At 48.7% G+C, this 21,392-nt stretch overlaps 1 protein-coding gene across 1 annotated transcript in view; it reads left to right on the top strand.

Annotated features, from left to right (window-relative positions):
- The window catches only part of LOC124035617 (pleckstrin homology domain-containing family A member 7-like), a 157,141-nt gene that overhangs the window by 81,284 nt on the left and 54,465 nt on the right, over positions 1-21,392 (top strand). The window contains 4 exon segments of the mRNA XM_046349157.1: positions 9,285-9,405; positions 12,681-12,791; positions 13,961-14,033; positions 14,574-14,674. Of these exon segments, the coding sequence (XP_046205113.1) occupies positions 9,285-9,405; positions 12,681-12,791; positions 13,961-14,033; positions 14,574-14,674 (406 nt within the window).

Here is a 21,392-nt window from a genome sequence, read left to right as displayed (position 1 = left end):
CCTCTGTGATGAATGATACACTCTGATTAGGCATAGCCACCTCTGTGATGAATGATACACTCTGATTAGGCATAGCTACCTCTGATTAGGCATAGCCACCTCTGTGATGAATGATACACTCTGATTAGGCATAGCCACCTCTGTGATGAATGATACACTCTGATTAGGCATAGCCACCTCTGTGATGAATGATACACTCTGATTAGGCATAGCTACCTCTGATTAGGCATAGCCACCTCTGTGATGAATGATACACTCTGATTAGGCATAGCCACCTCTGTGATGAATGATACACTCTGATTAGGCATAGCCACCTCTGTGATGAATGATACACTCTGATTAGGCATAGCTACCTCTGATTAGGCATAGCCACCTCTGTGATGAATGATACACTCTGATTAGGCATAGCCACCTCTGTGATGAATGATACACTCTGATTAGGCATAGCTACCTCTGATTAGGCATAGCCACCTCTGTGATGAATGATACACTCTGATTAGGCATAGCCACCTCTGTGATGAATGATACACTCTGATTAGGCATAGCCACCTCTGTGATGAATGATACACTCTGATTAGGCATAGCTACCTCTGTGATGAATGGTACACTCTGATTAGGCATAGCCACCTCTGTGATGAATGATACACTCTGATTAGGCATAGCCACCTCTGTGATGAATGATACACTCTGATTAGGCATAGCCACCTCTGTGATGAATGGTACACTCTGATTAGGCATAGCCACCTCTGTGATGAATGGTACACTCTGATTAGGCATAGCCACCTCTGTGATGAATGATACACTATGATTAGGCATAGCCACCTCTGTGATGAATGGTACACTCTGATTAGACATAGCCACCTCTGTGATGAATGATACACTCTGATTAGGCATAGCCACCTCTGTGATGAATGATACACTATGATTAGGCATAGCCACCTCTGTGATGAATGATACACTCTGATTAGGCATAGCCACCTCTGTGATGAATGATACACTATGATTAGGCATAGCCACCTCTGTGATGAATGGTACACTCTGATTAGGCATAGCCACCTCTGTGATGAATGATACACTCTGATTAGGCATAGCCACCTCTGTGATGAATGATACACTCTGATTAGGCATAGCCACCTCTGTGATGAATGATACACTCTGATTAGGCATAGCCACCTCTGTGATGAATGATACACTCTGATTAGGCATAGCCACCTCTGTGATGAATGATACACTATGATTAGGCATAGCCACCTCTGTGATGAATGGTACACTCTGATTAGGCATAGCCACCTCTGTGATGAATGATACACTCTGATTAGGCATAGCCACCTCTGTGATGAATGATACACTCTGATTAGGCATAGCCACCTCTGTGATGAATGATACACTATGATTAGGCATAGCCACCTCTGTGATGAATGGTACACTCTGATTAGGCATAGCCACCTCTGTGATGAATGGTACACTCTGATTAGGCATAGCCACCTCTGTGATGAATGATACACTCTGATTAGGCATAGCCACCTCTGTGATGAATGATACACTCTGATTAGGCATAGCCACCTCTGTGATGAATGATACACTCTGATTAGGCATAGCCACCTCTGTGATGAATGGTACACTCTGATTAGGCATAGCTACCTCTGATTAGGCATAGCCACCTCTGTGATGAATGGTACACTCTGATTAGGCATAGCTACCTCTGATTAGGCATAGCCACCTCTGTGATGAATGATACACTCTGATTAGGCATAGCTACCTCTGATTAGGCATAGCCACCTCTGTGATGAATGGTACACTCTGATTAGGCATAGCTACCTCTGATTAGGCATAGCCACCTCTGTGATGAATGGTACACTCTGATTAGGCATAGCTACCTCTGATTAGGTATAGCTACCTCTGTGATGAATGATACACTCTGATTAGGCATAGCTACCGCTGATTAGGTATAGCTACCTCTGTGATGAATGGTACACTCTGATTAGGCATAGCCACCTCTGTGATGAATGGTACACTCTGATTAGGCATAGCCACCTCTGTGCTGAATGGTACACTCTGATTAGGCATAGCCACCTCTGTGATGAATGGTACACTCTGATTAGGCATAGCCACCTCTGTGATGAATGGTACACTCTGATTAGGCATAGCTACCTCTGTGATGAATGGTACACTCTGATTAGACATAGCTACCTCTGTGATGAATGGTACACTCTGATTAGGCATAGCTACCTCTGATTAGGTATAGCCACCTCTGTGATGAATGATACACTCTGATTAGGCATAGCTACCTCTGATTAGGTATAGCTACCTCTGTGATGAATGGTACACTCTGATTAGGCATAGCCACCTCTGTGATGAATGGTACACTCTGATTAGGCATAGCCACCTCTGTGATGAATGGTACACTCTGATTAGGCATAGCCACCTCTGTGATGAATGGTACACTCTGATTAGGCATAGCTACCTCTGATTAGGCATAGCCACCTCTGTGATGAATGATACACTCTGATTAGGCATAGCTACCTCTGATTAGGCATAGCCACCTCTGTGATGAATGGTACACTCTGATTAGGCATAGCTACCTCTGATTAGGCATAGCCACCTCTGTGATGAATGGTACACTCTGATTAGGCATAGCTACCTCTGATTAGGCATAGCCACCTCTGTGATGAATGATACACTCTGATTAGGCATAGCTACCTCTGATTAGGCATAGCCACCTCTGTGATGAATGATACACTCTGATTAGGCATAGCCACCTCTGTGATGAATGATACACTCTGATTAGGCATAGCTACCTCTGATTAGGCATAGCCACCTCTGTGATGAATGATACACTCTGATTAGGCATAGCCACCTCTGTGATGAATGATACACTCTGATTAGGCATAGCTACCTCTGATTAGGCATAGCCACCTCTGTGATGAATGATACACTCTGATTAGGCATAGCCACCTCTGTGATGAATGATACACTCTGATTAGGCATAGCCACCTCTGTGATGAATGATACACTCTGATTAGGCATAGCTACCTCTGATTAGGCATAGCCACCTCTGTGATGAATGATACACTCTGATTAGGCATAGCCACCTCTGTGATGAATGATACACTCTGATTAGGCATAGCCACCTCTGTGATGAATGATACACTCTGATTAGGCATAGCTACCTCTGATTAGGCATAGCCACCTCTGTGATGAATGATACACTCTGATTAGGCATAGCCACCTCTGTGATGAATGATACACTCTGATTAGGCATAGCTACCTCTGATTAGGCATAGCCACCTCTGTGATGAATGATACACTCTGATTAGGCATAGCCACCTCTGTGATGAATGATACACTCTGATTAGGCATAGCCACCTCTGTGATGAATGATACACTCTGATTAGGCATAGCTACCTCTGTGATGAATGGTACACTCTGATTAGGCATAGCCACCTCTGTGATGAATGATACACTCTGATTAGGCATAGCCACCTCTGTGATGAATGATACACTCTGATTAGGCATAGCCACCTCTGTGATGAATGATACACTCTGATTAGGCATAGCCACCTCTGTGATGAATGATACACTCTGATTAGGCATAGCCACCTCTGTGATGAATGGTACACTCTGATTAGGCATAGCCACCTCTGTGATGAATGATACACTATGATTAGGCATAGCCACCTCTGTGATGAATGGTACACTCTGATTAGACATAGCCACCTCTGTGATGAATGATACACTCTGATTAGGCATAGCCACCTCTGTGATGAATGATACACTATGATTAGGCATAGCCACCTCTGTGATGAATGATACACTCTGATTAGGCATAGCCACCTCTGTGATGAATGATACACTATGATTAGGCATAGCCACCTCTGTGATGAATGGTACACTCTGATTAGGCATAGCCACCTCTGTGATGAATGATACACTCTGATTAGGCATAGCCACCTCTGTGATGAATGATACACTCTGATTAGGCATAGCCACCTCTGTGATGAATGATACACTCTGATTAGGCATAGCCACCTCTGTGATGAATGATACACTCTGATTAGGCATAGCCACCTCTGTGATGAATGATACACTATGATTAGGCATAGCCACCTCTGTGATGAATGGTACACTCTGATTAGGCATAGCCACCTCTGTGATGAATGATACACTCTGATTAGGCATAGCCACCTCTGTGATGAATGATACACTATGATTAGGCATAGCCACCTCTGTGATGAATGGTACACTCTGATTAGGCATAGCCACCTCTGTGATGAATGGTACACTCTGATTAGGCATAGCCACCTCTGTGATGAATGATACACTCTGATTAGGCATAGCCACCTCTGTGATGAATGATACACTCTGATTAGGCATAGCCACCTCTGTGATGAATGATACACTCTGATTAGGCATAGCCACCTCTGTGATGAATGGTACACTCTGATTAGGCATAGCTACCTCTGATTAGGCATAGCCACCTCTGTGATGAATGGTACACTCTGATTAGGCATAGCTACCTCTGATTAGGCATAGCCACCTCTGTGATGAATGATACACTCTGATTAGGCATAGCTACCTCTGATTAGGCATAGCCACCTCTGTGATGAATGGTACACTCTGATTAGGCATAGCTACCTCTGATTAGGCATAGCCACCTCTGTGATGAATGGTACACTCTGATTAGGCATAGCTACCTCTGATTAGGCATAGCCACCTCTGTGATGAATGATACACTCTGATTAGGCATAGCTACCTCTGATTAGGCATAGCCACCTCTGTGATGAATGATACACTCTGATTAGGCATAGCCACCTCTGTGATGAATGATACACTCTGATTAGGCATAGCTACCTCTGATTAGGCATAGCCACCTCTGTGATGAATGATACACTCTGATTAGGCATAGCCACCTCTGTGATGAATGATACACTCTGATTAGGCATAGCTACCTCTGATTAGGCATAGCCACCTCTGTGATGAATGATACACTCTGATTAGGCATAGCCACCTCTGTGATGAATGATACACTCTGATTAGGCATAGCTACCTCTGATTAGGCATAGCCACCTCTGTGATGAATGATACACTCTGATTAGGCATAGCCACCTCTGTGATGAATGATACACTCTGATTAGGCATAGCCACCTCTGTGATGAATGATACACTCTGATTAGGCATAGCTACCTCTGATTAGGCATAGCCACCTCTGTGATGAATGATACACTCTGATTAGGCATAGCCACCTCTGTGATGAATGATACACTCTGATTAGGCATAGCCACCTCTGTGATGAATGATACACTCTGATTAGGCATAGCTACCTCTGATTAGGCATAGCCACCTCTGTGATGAATGATACACTCTGATTAGGCATAGCCACCTCTGTGATGAATGATACACTCTGATTAGGCATAGCTACCTCTGATTAGGCATAGCCACCTCTGTGATGAATGATACACTCTGATTAGGCATAGCCACCTCTGTGATGAATGATACACTCTGATTAGGCATAGCCACCTCTGTGATGAATGATACACTCTGATTAGGCATAGCTACCTCTGTGATGAATGGTACACTCTGATTAGGCATAGCCACCTCTGTGATGAATGATACACTCTGATTAGGCATAGCCACCTCTGTGATGAATGATACACTCTGATTAGGCATAGCCACCTCTGTGATGAATGATACACTCTGATTAGGCATAGCCACCTCTGTGATGAATGGTACACTCTGATTAGGCATAGCCACCTCTGTGATGAATGATACACTATGATTAGGCATAGCCACCTCTGTGATGAATGGTACACTCTGATTAGACATAGCCACCTCTGTGATGAATGATACACTCTGATTAGGCATAGCCACCTCTGTGATGAATGATACACTATGATTAGGCATAGCCACCTCTGTGATGAATGATACACTCTGATTAGGCATAGCCACCTCTGTGATGAATGATACACTATGATTAGGCATAGCCACCTCTGTGATGAATGGTACACTCTGATTAGGCATAGCCACCTCTGTGATGAATGATACACTCTGATTAGGCATAGCCACCTCTGTGATGAATGATACACTCTGATTAGGCATAGCCACCTCTGTGATGAATGATACACTCTGATTAGGCATAGCCACCTCTGTGATGAATGATACACTCTGATTAGGCATAGCCACCTCTGTGATGAATGATACACTCTGATTAGGCATAGCCACCTCTGTGATGAATGATACACTCTGATTAGGCATAGCCACCTCTGTGATGAATGATACACTCTGATTAGGCATAGCCACCTCTGTGATGAATGATACACTCTGATTAGGCATAGCCACCTCTGTGATGAATGGTACACTCTGATTAGGCATAGCCACCTCTGTGATGAATGATACACTATGATTAGGCATAGCCACCTCTGTGATGAATGGTACACTCTGATTAGACATAGCCACCTCTGTGATGAATGATACACTCTGATTAGGCATAGCCACCTCTGTGATGAATGATACACTATGATTAGGCATAGCCACCTCTGTGATGAATGATACACTCTGATTAGGCATAGCCACCTCTGTGATGAATGATACACTATGATTAGGCATAGCCACCTCTGTGATGAATGGTACACTCTGATTAGGCATAGCCACCTCTGTGATGAATGATACACTCTGATTAGGCATAGCCACCTCTGTGATGAATGATACACTCTGATTAGGCATAGCCACCTCTGTGATGAATGATACACTCTGATTAGGCATAGCCACCTCTGTGATGAATGATACACTCTGATTAGGCATAGCCACCTCTGTGATGAATGATACACTCTGATTAGGCATAGCCACCTCTGTGATGAATGGTACACTCTGATTAGGCATAGCCACCTCTGTGATGAATGATACACTCTGATTAGGCATAGCCACCTCTGTGATGAATGATACACTCTGATTAGGCATAGCCACCTCTGTGATGAATGATACACTCTGATTAGGCATAGCCACCTCTGTGATGAATGGTACACTCTGATTAGGCATAGCCACCTCTGTGATGAATGATACACTCTGATTAGGCATAGCCACCTCTGTGATGAATGATACACTCTGATTAGGCATAGCCACCTCTGTGATGAATGATACACTCTGATTAGGCATAGCCACCTCTGTGATGAATGATACACTCTGATTAGGCATAGCCACCTCTGTGATGAATGATACACTCTGATTAGGCATAGCCACCTCTGTGATGAATGATACACTCTGATTAGGCATAGCTACCTCTGTGATGAATGATACACTCTGATTAGGCATAGCCACCTCTGTGATGAATGGTACACTCTGATTAGGCATAGCCACCTCTGTGATGAATGATACACTCTGATTAGGCATAGCCACCTCTGTGATGAATGATACACTCTGATTAGGCATAGCCACCTCTGTGATGAATGATACACTCTGATTAGGCATAGCCACCTCTGTGATGAATGATACACTCTGATTAGGCATAGCCACCTCTGTGATGAATGATACACTCTGATTAGGCATAGCCACCTCTGTGATGAATGATACACTCTCACAACCACTTGTAAACACAAGCAGACCCATTTGTTCTTGACTTGATCACTCATCAGCCCCCAATGTCAGAGAGCATTTTGTCAGTTCATTTATTATTAAAGTACTATTGAACAAGGCTCTGGAGATTCTGCAGCTGGTAATTAGGTTATATTGACTTCAGGAGCAGTGAACCTATACAGTAACTTGTCTGAATCTGACATCAGGAGATGGGAGGAGCTGTGTTACGCCTCAGTACTTCATTTGTAATCAATGTCATTATTTGTTTACCCAGCCCCTCAGGAATGATTTTATCGAAGGGGACGTTTATTAATTATAGACTGGCACATTAATTGATACATTTCCTCTGTTCTAATAAACCTTATTACAAAGAGAAAGCCCCTATGGCCTTCTTGGAACATAGATTTCCCATAATCCCTCTTCCTGCTGAAGTTTCCAGGCGGTTTGCCATTTACGCTCACTACAATCTGTGTAACAGTGTGACCTGTGCATTCCATGACTGCCTCAGATTCCTGCTTTATCCTAAGGGAGCAACCACCTTGGTGCCCTTAAACTGTAATGGAATGCTCTATGAGTAGCTGTACTTGAGGCCAGATATTGGGAGAGCCTGGTTAAATTCTTCAGCAGGAAATGTGAATTATTATGTGGATTATAATTTATATTTTGTAGAGGTTGGTGCATTTTTTGTTAGGGCAAATCACTTCTGACATTTTAAAGTGGAATTACAAACTTTAGAAGCCTTTTTAAACCTTGAATACGCTATACGTTTGCATTTCCTGCTCGGAAGGAAAATTATCATCAACAAAAGAGAGCTCAAATTAAGATACTACATCTGTAGATTAGAGAAGCTGGTTGATTTTCATGTTATGCCAGTGAACTGGAACGGATTGTATTTCTTACAAAAACAGTTCCTGACTGTAACAATGTGATGATGTCATGAGGAAACGTGAGGTGTAATTAGGAAAGTATGGGTGGTCTCTGCTGAGTGAGTGAGTTATCTAATGGATGTAAATATGATGAAGTTTTTGTCTGGAGGTCAGGACACCTCGTGTGTGTGTGTGTGTGTGTGTGTGTGTGTGTGTGTGTGTGTGTGTGTGTGTGTGTGTGTGTGTGTGTGTGTGTGTGTGTGTGTGTGTGTGTGTGTGTGTGTGTGTGTGTGTGTGCGAGCGAGAGAGAGAGGATATTTGATCATGAGTAAGCTCGTCTGCTGTAGCTCTGGTATCTCTGCTCTGGGTCTTTGTGTTGGAGGTTATAATATATGCCATTTAGCAGACGCTTTTATCCAAAGCGACTTACAGTCATATGTGCATACATTCTACGTATGGGTGGTCCCGGGGATCGAACCCACTACCCTGGCGTTACAAGCGCCATGCTCTACCAACTGAGCTACAGAAGGACCAGAGGTGTAAAAGTTATTTGTCATATAACATGTCCTCTTATGAAACAAGACATGCCAGCCCCAGGGACAGTGTCAGACAAAATGTTACTTGAGTGGCTGCTACAAATAAAGTCCTGCCTGTTAACATAGCTGTAATTGCATTGGCTGTGACGGGTCGTGTGGCAGGAAGTTGTCGTTTCCTCTCTGAGAACCCATCCCTTAAGTTAACCCTGGCTCCCTTTAATGCAGATCCACTACAGAGGAATGGTGGTGGTGGTGAGATACTAGCATGACCACTCATGTCTGTCATTGATTTCCTTCTGTGCTGCCTCCCCTGCAGGACAGAGTCCCGGGGCATGTCCAAGCCACGGCCACCGGTCAGTCAGAGGCCCCCCAGCATGGTCAGCCAGACTTCCAAGGCAGTGACCTCATCAACAGTGGACACCACCTCAGGGTCAAAGGTGAGAAAACATCTCTCTTTTATGAGCATGTGTTGTTTACTCAGTGTGTTTCATTTATTTGGATCTATCCCACACCCGTGTTTCAGCAATTAGGTCCAGTGATTGCAGTGTAAAGCGTTTGAATTGATATTGTTAATGCTCATGCTGGAGAATTGGTATCATCTCCTCCAGAACACTCTCATTTTGATTAATGGCTGTAGACTGTAATAGGTTAGTGATTTTCTTCAAGCCCAGTGAAACTCAATTAAACCTCCACAGTGGTTGGCCATGGATTCACTATGTGCATATAAAAGGCTTTACTCAAATGGTTTAGTAAAGGAACAGTATTAGAAGATGAAACGGCTGCTATTGGATGTTTTGAAGGCACAGGTGGGAAAGTGACACTCCATAGAATGTCCCCTTCTTATAAGGATCATACTTCCACAGAGGGCAGATGAGGGCAGTGAGGCTGTCTTCCAGACCCTGTGGTCTCCTCTGCTCTGCCACTGACATGGCTGTGGTCTATCTTCAGGACATTGGCAGTTCAGTACTCACATGACACCCAGCTGCCCATCTGTAAAGTGATTTAGTGGCTCTTCCTAGACCCTTCCCAGGCCACATACACCTGACTGTCTCCAGCTTCCAGAAAAAGCCTGCCAGCCTCCTCTCCCTTCTTCCCCCGTGGCCCAGCTCTCCCAGGCTGAGAGGGGTGGCCATGCTGGGTGGCATGACAGGGCTACCTGCCAACTCACTATCGCCTCTCCAGTCTGACTGACGGGTGTTGACGTTAGTGAGTGTTGAGGCAGCACACGCCTGCCTGCCTGGCTAGCTGTAAAATGACCTGGCTGTCTTAGTAATGCTCCAGGCCTTGAAGTGAGAGACAGCATTGTGTGAGCATCATATGAGCTGTCTGAAACCAATCAATCCCCAGTTAACCTATCAACACAATCATAGTAACACAACACACTTCAGCTACACACAGCACCCAAACACATGCACTGACTTGACTGGGACTCTAAGCACTGCAGTAGGCGTGTAAGTATTCCTATAGAACAGTGCCTCTACGGTTGTGAAAGTAGCTCTCCTAAGATTGTTGTACCTGTGCTAGAAGCAGCACCTCATCAGACCTCATGTCAACGTGTTGTCTGCTGTCAGAGGTGCCAGTCATTTCAAGCAGAGTGGCAGACAGGGCATTATCGATGACCACTTGCTCATTCTCAATGGTAAGCAGAGTATAGATTTGCTTTAAAATTCACGATCTATGTATACAATAAGGGGAACGTTGAGTTTCCAATCACAGCACAGTGAATATGTGACCACACAATGCTTTCTAATATCTGCTCAACTTAAATAAGGCTGTTCTCTTGATGGTTCTCCTGACAAACGCTGTGTATATTTCCTAATGCTCTGCATGTTTGGCTGGCCGTACAGTAGTTTCAGTAATTAGTGCATGTTTTTGCCAGCTGTGGAGGAGGAAATGGCATATAATGATCCCCTGCAATGGAAACCTAACTCAACTGTTGCTAGGCTGCAATCTGATTTGGCTCAGTTGAACATTCATCTGAAATCATCTGTGAGATTCAGAGGAGGGAGAAAACCAGCGGGCCTTGAAAGAATGCTACTGTGCCTCATCAAATCTTAATGTATGATTATAATACTGTATTCCCATTTGGGTGAAGTGTGCTTGTGTCACCCCCTGACCTTAGTTATCTTTGTATTCTTTATTATTTTGGTTAGGTCAGGGTGTGACAAGGGTGGTTGGTTTAGTTTTTGTATTGTCTAGATGTTGTTGACCTGTCTAGGTGTTTTTGTATATCTATGGGGTGTTATTATGTCTAGGTATATGTAGGTCTATGGCTGTCTAGCTGTTTATCGTTGTCTCTGATTGGGGATCCTATTTAGGTTGCCATTTACCACTTTGGTTTTGTGGGTTATTGTCTGTGTAGTTGCATGTCAGCACTCGGTTTATCATAGCTTCACGGTCGTTTTGTTAGTTTAAGTGTTCTTCGTTAATTAAAGCAGAATGTATTCTTCTCACGCTGCGCCATGGTCTCATCATTACGACGAACGTCACAGCTTGCTGGTCATATGAGCTGCTGAAATGAAAGGTTAAAGCTAAATCAAATGAGCAACAGAGAGAAACACAAAGGAGAAAGTTAATAACTAAAATAACTAACTTCAAACATTTGTGGGCCCCAGTCTCAAAATCAAAATGTTTTTCATAATCTAATCATCAAACATACAGTAACACCTAATGATCTCTATAAACATGGGACTGAATGGTCATACAGTAACACCTAATGATCTCTATAAACATGGGACTGAATGGTCATACAGTAACACCTAATGATCTCTATAAACATGGGACTGAATGGTCATACAGTAACACCTAATGATCTCTATAAACATGGGACTGAATGGTCATACAGTAACACCTAATGATCTCTATAAACATGGGACTGAATGGTCATACAGTAACACCTAATGATCTCTATAAACATGGGACTGAATGGTCATACAGTAACACCTAATGATCTCTATAAACATGGGACTGAATGGTCATACAGTAACACCTAATGATCTCTATAAACATGGGGCTGAATGGTCATACAGTAACACCTAATGATCTCTATAAACATGGGACTGAATGGTCATACAGTAACACCTAATGATCTCTATAAACATGGGACTGAATGGTCATACAGTAACACCTAATGATCTCTATAAACATGGGACTGAATGGTCAAATAGTAACACCTAATGATCTCTATAAACATGGGACTGAATGGTCATACAGTAACACCTAATGATCTCTATAAACATGGGACTGAATGGTCAAATAGTAACACCTAATGATCTCTATAAACATGGAGCTGAATGGTCATACAGTAACACCTAATGATCTCTATAATCATGGGACTGAATGGTCAAATAGTAACACCTAATGATCTCTATAAACATGGGACTGAATGGTCATACAGTAACACCTAATGATCTCTATAAACATGGGACTGAATGGTCAAATAGTAACACCTAATGATCTCTATAAACATGGAGCTGAATGGTCATACAGTAATACCTAATGATCTCTATAAACATGGGGCTGAATGGTCATATTGTCTTGATACATGCTCCTGTTTATCCAGCTCCTGTTCCTACTGGTTGTGTCTGTAATACCACATTTCTTTCACACAGCTCCTTACCACTGAGCTCCCTGGGCAGCTAATAGCAGATGTTGTTTGTAAACCAGTATATAACGGAAACCCTGTTCATAACCAACGTGTTTGTTTTTCCAGCCGCAGGGCTCTAGGAGTAGTGGCAAGGTACACAGCTTCGGCAAGAGGGACCAAGCCATCAAGAGGAACCCCAATATCCCTGTGGTGGTCAGGGGATGGCTCTACAAACAGGTGAGCCCTCCACATCACCCCACCTCAGTCACTGTAGCTACTGTATGGTTCAGAGGAATCTCCATAGTTATGGCTAAGAGTACAACTCAATCACTATAGCTACTGTATGGTTCAGAGGAATCTCCATAGTTATGGCTAAGAGTATAACTCAATGGTAGCTATAGCTAAGGGCAGTGTGTTGGGGTCTGATGGTAAACTGTCCTCCACTCTAACGGGAGCACACATACATCTCACGTCGATATTACATTTCTGTCATATTATGTCATTTACAGTGGCCTTCCACTTAATGCATAATTCAGGCTAAGTAATGATGAGAGTCCAGGTCTATGAGAATGTACTACAGTATTAATGACTGTGACCTGGTGGACTCTGGCTGAGTAAACAGGGAATGACAGTCATCATTTCTCATTATGAACCCCTTCTATGGATCTCCATTTACCTAGAGGACGGAGGGAGCATGAGAGAGATGTCTCTTTAGGGGTGAGGTATAAGAGGACGACTCCCAGGGTGATTGTCTCCTGTTGAGTGATGCCCGCTGGCGCGGTTGGCATGGAGGTGTAACACCCCTGAGGCAGGCCAGAGGGGGTGAGGTATAAGAGGACGACACCCAGGGTGATTGTCTCCTGTTGAGTGATGCCCCCTGGCCTGGCTGGCATGGAGGTGTAACACCCCTGAGGCAGGCCAGAGGGGGTGAGGTATAAGAGGACGACACCCAGGGTGATTGTCTCCTGTTGAGTGATGCCCCCTGGCGTGGCTGGCATGGAGGTGTAACACCCCTGAGGCAGGCCAGAGGGGGTGAGGTATAAGAGGACGACATCCAGGGTGATTGTCTCCTGTTGAGTGATGCCCCCTGGCGAGGCTGGCACGGAGGTGTAACACCCCTGAGGCAGGCCAGAGGGGGTGAGATTTAAGACCCTGACTTGGTAACACGTCATCGACTCATACGGAGTTAGTTAGACCTACTGGAGCTCCTATCACGGCAGGACGTGAACCCTGTTCTGTTCAGGGGGAACACAATTACTGCCTGTACTAATGAAATGTATGGATTGTCTTGTGCTTTCCCTCTCCCTGTAAATGGGTACTTTAGCGTATATTCCCCAGCCATGGTTTTTAATTAGAATGTGCATTAGAAGGTGATCTTACATTCCTTGTTGTGTTTCCTCCTCCAGGACAGCTCTGGAATGAGACTGTGGAAGAGGAAGTGGTTTGTCTTGTCTGACTACTGCTTGTTTTATTACAAAGGTGAGTCACACAGGCACGCCGGGTCAGGGTTTAATTGAGACTAATTAAAATAGTCGCAGGGTGAATTGATTTGGTTATGAAATCCGAGCCAGTCCTCTTAATTCCAAGTCGTCTGCCTCTGAGTGGAGCTAAACCCTTCAATCAGAGAGACATGACTGCAATTAGACAAGGTTCTGTTCTGCCACAGGCTATTCTCTCTCCTCTTCTATCTCTTTCCATCTCTATTTCCCTCTTTCTTTCACCTCTCCGTCATTCATCGTACTGAGCTAGAGATAAGCCTCCAGTCCTGCTGCCTGCCACCACAGCACAGCGGCTCCTTGAATCATCCTTATGTCTCTCCAATTACATTTCCCAAAGTCACGAATCACCATGCAGGAACATAATGGTGCATTGATGAAGCAGTTATGTCATGCTATTTATAAACTGGTATAATAATTAAAGGAGTCAAGGCAGTGGGCCAGCAGTGAGGTGTGTGGTGGGCTGTTGTGTATTGTGTGATAATGATCACCTGTGTGTGTGTGTGTGTGTGTGTCCCTCTAGACAGCAGAGAGGAGACGGTTTTGGGGAGCATCCCCCTGCCCAGTTATGTCATCGCCCCTGTGGAGCCTGATGACCACATCAGCCGCAAGTATGCCTTCAAGGTAAGACTAGAGGGCAAGGGTGGGGACTAGCTCGTCACCGAGTGGAACATACTGGTACCAGCTACCTCACAGTCCAACCAAGCTGCATGAATTGAGAAACAGACTGGATATATGAAGGAGTTTTTCAACTGTGAAGGAAATGCTAACTAACAGCCAATAGATAAAGTTGCTTCACCTTGGTTACAGAGTTAGACAGTCACATAGCCAGGGGCCTGTGTGGGCAAGCCAGACAAAGTGGGCAGTGCTCCCTCTGAGTCGTGTCAGACTGGTGGGCTGTTATAACACTCCATTCCTACCACATCAGTCTGGATCCTTTCTTTAAAAGCACAGAGATTCATCATAAAACCTATACAATCTGGACCAAGACTGGCTCTTCCTAATGTCTGCTTTGGCCCTGCCTGGCGTGCTATGTCGCTTTGACAGCTTGGGGCGGCAGCGTAGCCTAGTGGTTAGAGCGTTGGACTAGTAACCGGAAGGTTGCGAGTTCAAACCCCCGAGCTGACAAGGTACAAATCTGTCGTTCTGCCCCTGAACAGGCAGTTAACCCACTGTTCCCAGGCCGTCATTGAAAATAAGAATATGTTCTTAACTGACTTGCCTGGTTAAATAAAGGTAAAATTAAAATTAAAATTTTAAAAATAATAATTAAATTGACCTGTGAGTTTTCAGTGCAAACCCATTTAATTAACAAGGACACTAAGTGGGAAATGTGACTTCATACTTACCTGTACCTCTCATCGGCTATTTCATAACACGCATGCACCAAACCCTTGAGGCCTGTAGGTCTCAATAATGTGGAGTTATTCAGGGAGTATCAGCCCCTGTAGGTATCTTATCCTGGTCTGAGGTACAGTATCTGTCCCTTTAAAGGTCTGTTTGGTAGTGGTGTTACTGTGCTGCTCTGCTCTCTGGCCCCTGTCCGTCAGTCAGCAGGCCCCTGTCATCACCAGTAGAGCTTTAGGATAGCAGCACTCTGAACCCCTTCCCACAGTCCTCCAAGCCCCTTCCCACAGTCCTCCAAGCCCCTTCCCACAGTCCTCCAAGCCCCTTTCCACAGTCCTCCAAGCCCCTTCCCACAGTCCTCCAAGCCCCTTCCCACAGTCCTCCAAGCCCCTTCCCACAGTCCTCCAAGCCCCTTCCCACAGTCCTCCAAGCCCCTTCCCACAGTCCTCCAAGCCCCTTCCCGCAGTCCTCCAAGCCCCTTTCCGCAGTCCTCCAAGCCCCTTTCCGCAGTCCTCCAAGCCCCTTCCCGCAGTCCTCCAAGCCCCTTCCCGCAGTCCTCCAAGCCCCTTCCCGCAGTCCTCCAAGCCCCTTCCCGCAGTCCTCCAAGCCAGTCCTCCAAGCCCCTTTCCGCAGTCCTCCAAGCCCCCCTTTCCGCAGTCCTCCAAGCCCCTTTCCGCAGTCCTCCAAGCCCCTTTCCGCAGTCCTCCAAGCCCCTTTCCGCAGTCCTCCAAGCCCCTTTCCGCAGTCCTCCAAGCCCCTTTCCGCAGTCCTCCAAGCCCCTTTCCGCAGTCCTCCAAGCCCCTTTCCGCAGTCCTCCAAGCCCCTTTCCGCAGTCCTCCAAGCCCCTTTCCGCAGTCCTCCAAGCCCCTTTCCGCAGTCCTCCAAGCCCCTTTCCGCAGTCCTCCAAGCCCCTTCCCGCAGTCCTCCAAGCCCCTTCCCGCAGTCCTCCAAGCCCCTTTCCGCAGTCCTCCAAGCCCCTTTCCGCAGTCCTCCAAGCCCCTCTCCTTTCTGCAGTCCTCCAAGCCCCTCTCCTTTCTGCAGTCCTCCAAGCCCCTTTCCACAGTCCTCCAAGCCCCTCTCCTTTCTGCAGTCCTCCAAGCCCCTCTCCTTTCTGCAGTCCTCCAAGCCCCTCCCTTTCCCAGTCTCCAAGCCCCTCTCCGCAGTCCTCCAAGCCCCTCTCTCTGCAGTCCTCCCAGTCCTCCAAGCCCCTCTCCTCTCCGCAGTCCTCCAAGCCCCTCTCCTCTCCGCAGTCCTCCAAGCCCCTCTCCTCTCCGCAGTCCTCCAAGCCCCCTCTCCCTCCTCCAAGCCCCTCTCCTCTCCTCCAAGACCCTCTCCTCTCCGCACTCCTCCAAGACCCTCTCCTCTCCGCACTCCTCCAAGACCCTCTCAACATTCCTCCAAGACCCTCTCAACATTCCTCCAAGCCCCTCTCCTCTCCACACTCCTCCAAGACGCTCTCCTCTCCACATGCCTCCAAGCCCATCTCCTCTCAACATTCCTCCAAGCCCCTTTCCACGCTCCTCCAAGCCCCGCTCCTCTCCACGCTCCTCCAAGCCCCGCTCCTCTCCACGCTCCTCCAAGCCCCGCTCCTCTCCACGCTCCTCCAAGCCCCGTTCCTCTCCACGCTCCTCCAAGCCCCGTTCCTCTCCACGCTCCTCCAAGCCCCGCTCCTCTCCACGCTCCTCCAAGCCTCTCTTCCTCTCCACGCTCCTCCAAGCCCCTCTTCCTCTCCACGCTCATCCAAGACCCTCTCCTCTCCACGCTCCTCCAAGCCCCGCTCCTCTCCACGCTCCTCCAAGCCCCGCTCCTCTCCACGCTCCTCGAAGCCCCTTTCCACGCTCATCCAAGACCCGCTCCTCTCCACGCTCCTCTAAGCCCCGCTCCTCTCCACGCTCCTCCAAGCCCCGCTCCTCTCCACACTCATCCAAGCCCCGCTCCTCTCCACGCTCCTCCAAGCCCCGCTCCTCTCCACGCTCCTCCAAGCCCCGCTCCTCTCCACGCTCCTCCAAGCTCTGCTCCTCTCCACGCTCCTCCAAGCCCCGCTCCTCTCCACGCTCCTCCAAGCCCCGCTCCTCTCCACGCTCCTCCAAGCCCCGCTCCTCTCCACGCTCCTCCAAGCCCCTTTCCACACACCTCCAAGACCTTTTCAACAGTCCTCCAAGCCCCTTTCAAATTCCTCCAAGCCCCTCTCCACACACCTCCATGACCCTCTCCTCTCCACACTCCTCCAAGACCCTCTCCTCTCCACACTCCTCCAAGACCCTCTCCTCTCCACACTCCTCCAAGCCCATCTCCTCTCCACACTCCTCCAAGACCCTCTCCTCTCCACGCTCCTCCAAGCCCCGCTCCTCTCCACGCTCCTCCAAGACCCTCTCCTCTCCACACTCCTCCAAGACCCTCTCCTCTCCACACTCCTCCAAGAACCTCTCCTCTCCACACTCCTCCAAGACCCTCTCCTCTCCACACTCCTCCAAGCCCATCTCCTCTCCACATTCCTCCAAGCCCCTTTCCACACTCCTCCAAGCCCCTGTCCACACTCCTCCAAAACCCTCTCCTCTCCACACTCCTCCAAGACCCTCTCCTCTCCACACTCCTCCAAGACCCTCTCCTCTCCACACTCCTCCAAGCCCATCTCCTCTCCACACTCCTCCAAGACCCTCTCCTCTCCACGCTCCTCCAAGCCCCGCTCCTCTCCACGCTCCTCCAAGCCCCTGTCCACGCTCATCCAAGACCCTCTCCTCTCCACGCTCCTCCAAGCCCCTTTCCACACACCTCCAAGCCCCGCTCCTCTCCACGCTCCTCCAAGCCCCTTTCCACACACCTCCAAGCCCCGCTCCTCTCCACACACCTCCAAGCCCCGCTCCTCTCTGCAGTCCTCCAAGCCCCTCTCCTCTCTGCAGTCCTCCAAGCCCCTCTCCTCTCTGCAGTCCTCCAAGCCCCTCTCATCTACGCAGTCCTCCAAGCCCCTCTCCTCTACGCAGTCCTCCAAGCCCCTCTCCTCTACGCAGTCCTCCAAGCCCCTCTCCTCTACGCAGTCCTCCAAGCCCCTCTCCTCTACGCAGTCCTCCAAGACCCTCTCCTCTCCGCACTCCTCCAAGACCCTCTCCTCTCCGCACTCCTCCAAGACCCTCTCCTCTCCGCACTCCTCCAAGACCCTCTCCTCTCCGCACTCCTCCAAGACCCTCTCTTTATTATTATTTTTTTTCCTCACCGCACTCCTCCAAGACCCTCTCAACATTCCTCCAAGACCCTCTAAACATTCCTGCAAGCCCCTCTCCTCTCCACACTCCTCCAAGACCCTCTCCTCTCCACGCTCCTCCAAGCCCCGCTCTTCTCCACGCTCCTCCAAGCCCCTTTCCACGCTCATCCAAGACCCTCTCCTCTCCACGCTCCTCCAAGCCCCTTTCCACACTCCTCCAAGACCCTCTCCTCTCCACACTCCTCCAAGACCCTCTCCTCTCCACACTCCTCCAAGACCCTCTCCTCTCCACACTCCTCCAAGACCCTCTCCTCTCCACACTCCTCCAAGACCCTCTCCTCTCCACACTCCTCCAAGACCCTCTCCTCTCCACACTCCTCCAAGACCCTCTCCTCTCCACACTCCTCCAAGACCCTCTCCTCTCCACACTCCTCCAAGACCCTCCCCTTTCCACACTCCTCCAAGACCCTCTCCTCTCCACACTCCTCCAAGACCCTCTCCTCTCCGCACTCCTCCAAGACCCTCTCCTCTCCGCACTCCTCCAAGACCCTCTCCTCTCCGCACTCCTCCAAGACCCTCTCCTCTCCGCAGTCCTCCAAGCCCCTCTCCTCTCCGCAGTCCTCCAAGCCCCTCTCCTCTCTGCAGTCCTCCAAGCCCCTCTCCTCTCTGCAGTCCTCCAAGCCCCTCTCCTCTCTGCAGTCCTCCAAGCCCCTCTCCTCTCTGCAGTCCTCCAAGCCCCTCTCCTCTCTGCAGTCCTCCAAGCCCCTCTCCTCTCTGCAGTCCTCCAAGCCCCTCTCCTCTCTGCAGTCCTCCAAGCCCCTCTCCTCTCTGCAGTCCTCCAAGCCCCTCTCCTCTCTGCAGTCCTCCAAGCCCCTTTCCTCTACGCAGTCCTCCAAGCCCCTCTCCTCTACGCAGTCCTCCAAGCCCCTCTCCTCTACGCAGTCATCCAAGCCCCTCTCCTTTCCGCACTCCTCCAAGCCCCTCTCCTTTCCGCACTCCTCCAAGACCCTCTCCTCTCCGCACTCCTCCAAGACCCTCTCCTCTCCGCACTCCTCCAAGACCCTCTCCTCTCCGCACTCCTCCAAGACCCTCTCCGCACTCCTCCAAGACCCTCTCCTCACCGCACTCCTCCAAGACCCTCTCAACATTCCTCCAAGACCCTCTCCTCACCGCACTCCTCCAAGACCCTCTCAACATTCCTCCAAGACCCTCTAAACATTCCTGCAAGCCCCTCTCCTCTCCACACTCCTCCAAGACCCTCTCCTCTCCACACTCCTCCAAGACCCTCTCCTCTCCACACTCCTCCAAGACCCTCTCCTCTCCACACTCCTCCAAGACCCTCTCCTCTCCACACTCCTCCAAGACCCTCTCCTCTCCACACTCCTCCAAGACCCTCTCCTCTCCACACTCCTCCAAGACCCTCTCCTCTCCACACTCCTCCAAGACCCTCTCCTCTCCACACTCCTCCAAGACCCTCTCCTCTCCACACTCCTCCAAGACCCTCTCCTCTCCACACTCCTCCAAGACCCTCTCCTCTCCACACTCCTCCAAGACCCTCTCCTCTCCACACTCCTCCAAGACCCTCTCCTCTCCACACTCCTCCAAGACCCTCTCCTCTCCACACTCCTCCAAGACCCTCTCCTCTCCACACTCCTCCAAGACCCTCTCCTCTCCACACTCCTCCAAGACCCGCTCCTCTCCACACTCCTCCAAGCCCCGCTCCTCTCCACACTCCTCCAAGCCCCGCTCCTCTCCACACTCCTCCAAGCCCCGCTCCTCTCCACACTCCTCCAAGCCCCGCTCCTCTCCACACTCCTCCAAGCCCCGCTCCTCTCCACACTCCTCCAAGCCCCGCTCCTCTCCACACTCCTCCAAGCCCCACTCCTCTCCACACTTCTCCAAGCCCCTCTCTTCTCCACACTTCTCCAAGCCCCTCTCTTCTCCACACTTCTCCAAGCCCCTCTCTTCTCCACACTCCTCCAAGCCCCACTCCTCTCCACACTCCTCCAAGCCCCACTCCTCTCCACACTCCTCCAAGCCCCTCTCCTCTCCACACTCCTCTCCACACTCCTCCTTTCCACACTCTTCCAAGCCCCTCTCCTCTCCACACTCCTCCTTTCCACACTCCTCCAATCCCCTTTCCTCTCCATACTCCTCCTTTCCACACTCCTCCAAGACCCTCTCCTCTCCACACTCCTCCAAGCCCCTCTCCTCTCCACACTCCTCCTTTCCACACTCCTCCAATCCCCTTTCCTCTCCCTACTCCTCCTTTCCACACTCCTCCAAGCCCCGCTCCTCTCCACACTCCTCCAAGCCCCACTCCTCTCGACACTCCTCCAAGCCCCTCTCTTCTCCACACTCCTCCAAGCCCCTCTCCTCTCCACACTCCTCCTTTCCACACTCCTCCAATCCCCTTTCCTCTCCATACTCCTCCTTTCCACACTCCTCCAAGACCCTCTCCTCTCCACACTCCTCCAAGACCCTCCTCTCCTCACATCCCCTCTCCTCTCCACACTCCTCCAATCCCCTCTCAGTGTAAACACTTAATTGGCGTTCCAGCAGTGTATTTGATCTGCGCGGACCAGCACCAGCCGAGCGAGCCTCCCTCTTTAGCTCGAGTGAAGTGAGTTTACAATAACTGTTGTAGGAGTCTTAGAAGTAGTTTAAAAACTGTATATGTCTCAACTCAGAATCAAATAGGCTTATCAAAAATAACACGGTTTATTTTGATTGGTGGTTCTCTGCATTTATCAGAGTGCCATCAGGTAGCCTGATTTCACACATGTCCATAGAAAC

This window comes from Oncorhynchus gorbuscha, linkage group LG05 (genome assembly GCF_021184085.1).
Source record: "Oncorhynchus gorbuscha isolate QuinsamMale2020 ecotype Even-year linkage group LG05, OgorEven_v1.0, whole genome shotgun sequence".
In the NCBI taxonomy this organism is placed as follows: Eukaryota; Metazoa; Chordata; class Actinopteri; order Salmoniformes; family Salmonidae; genus Oncorhynchus; species Oncorhynchus gorbuscha.
This window is presented reverse-complemented; position numbering and strand designations above follow the sequence as displayed.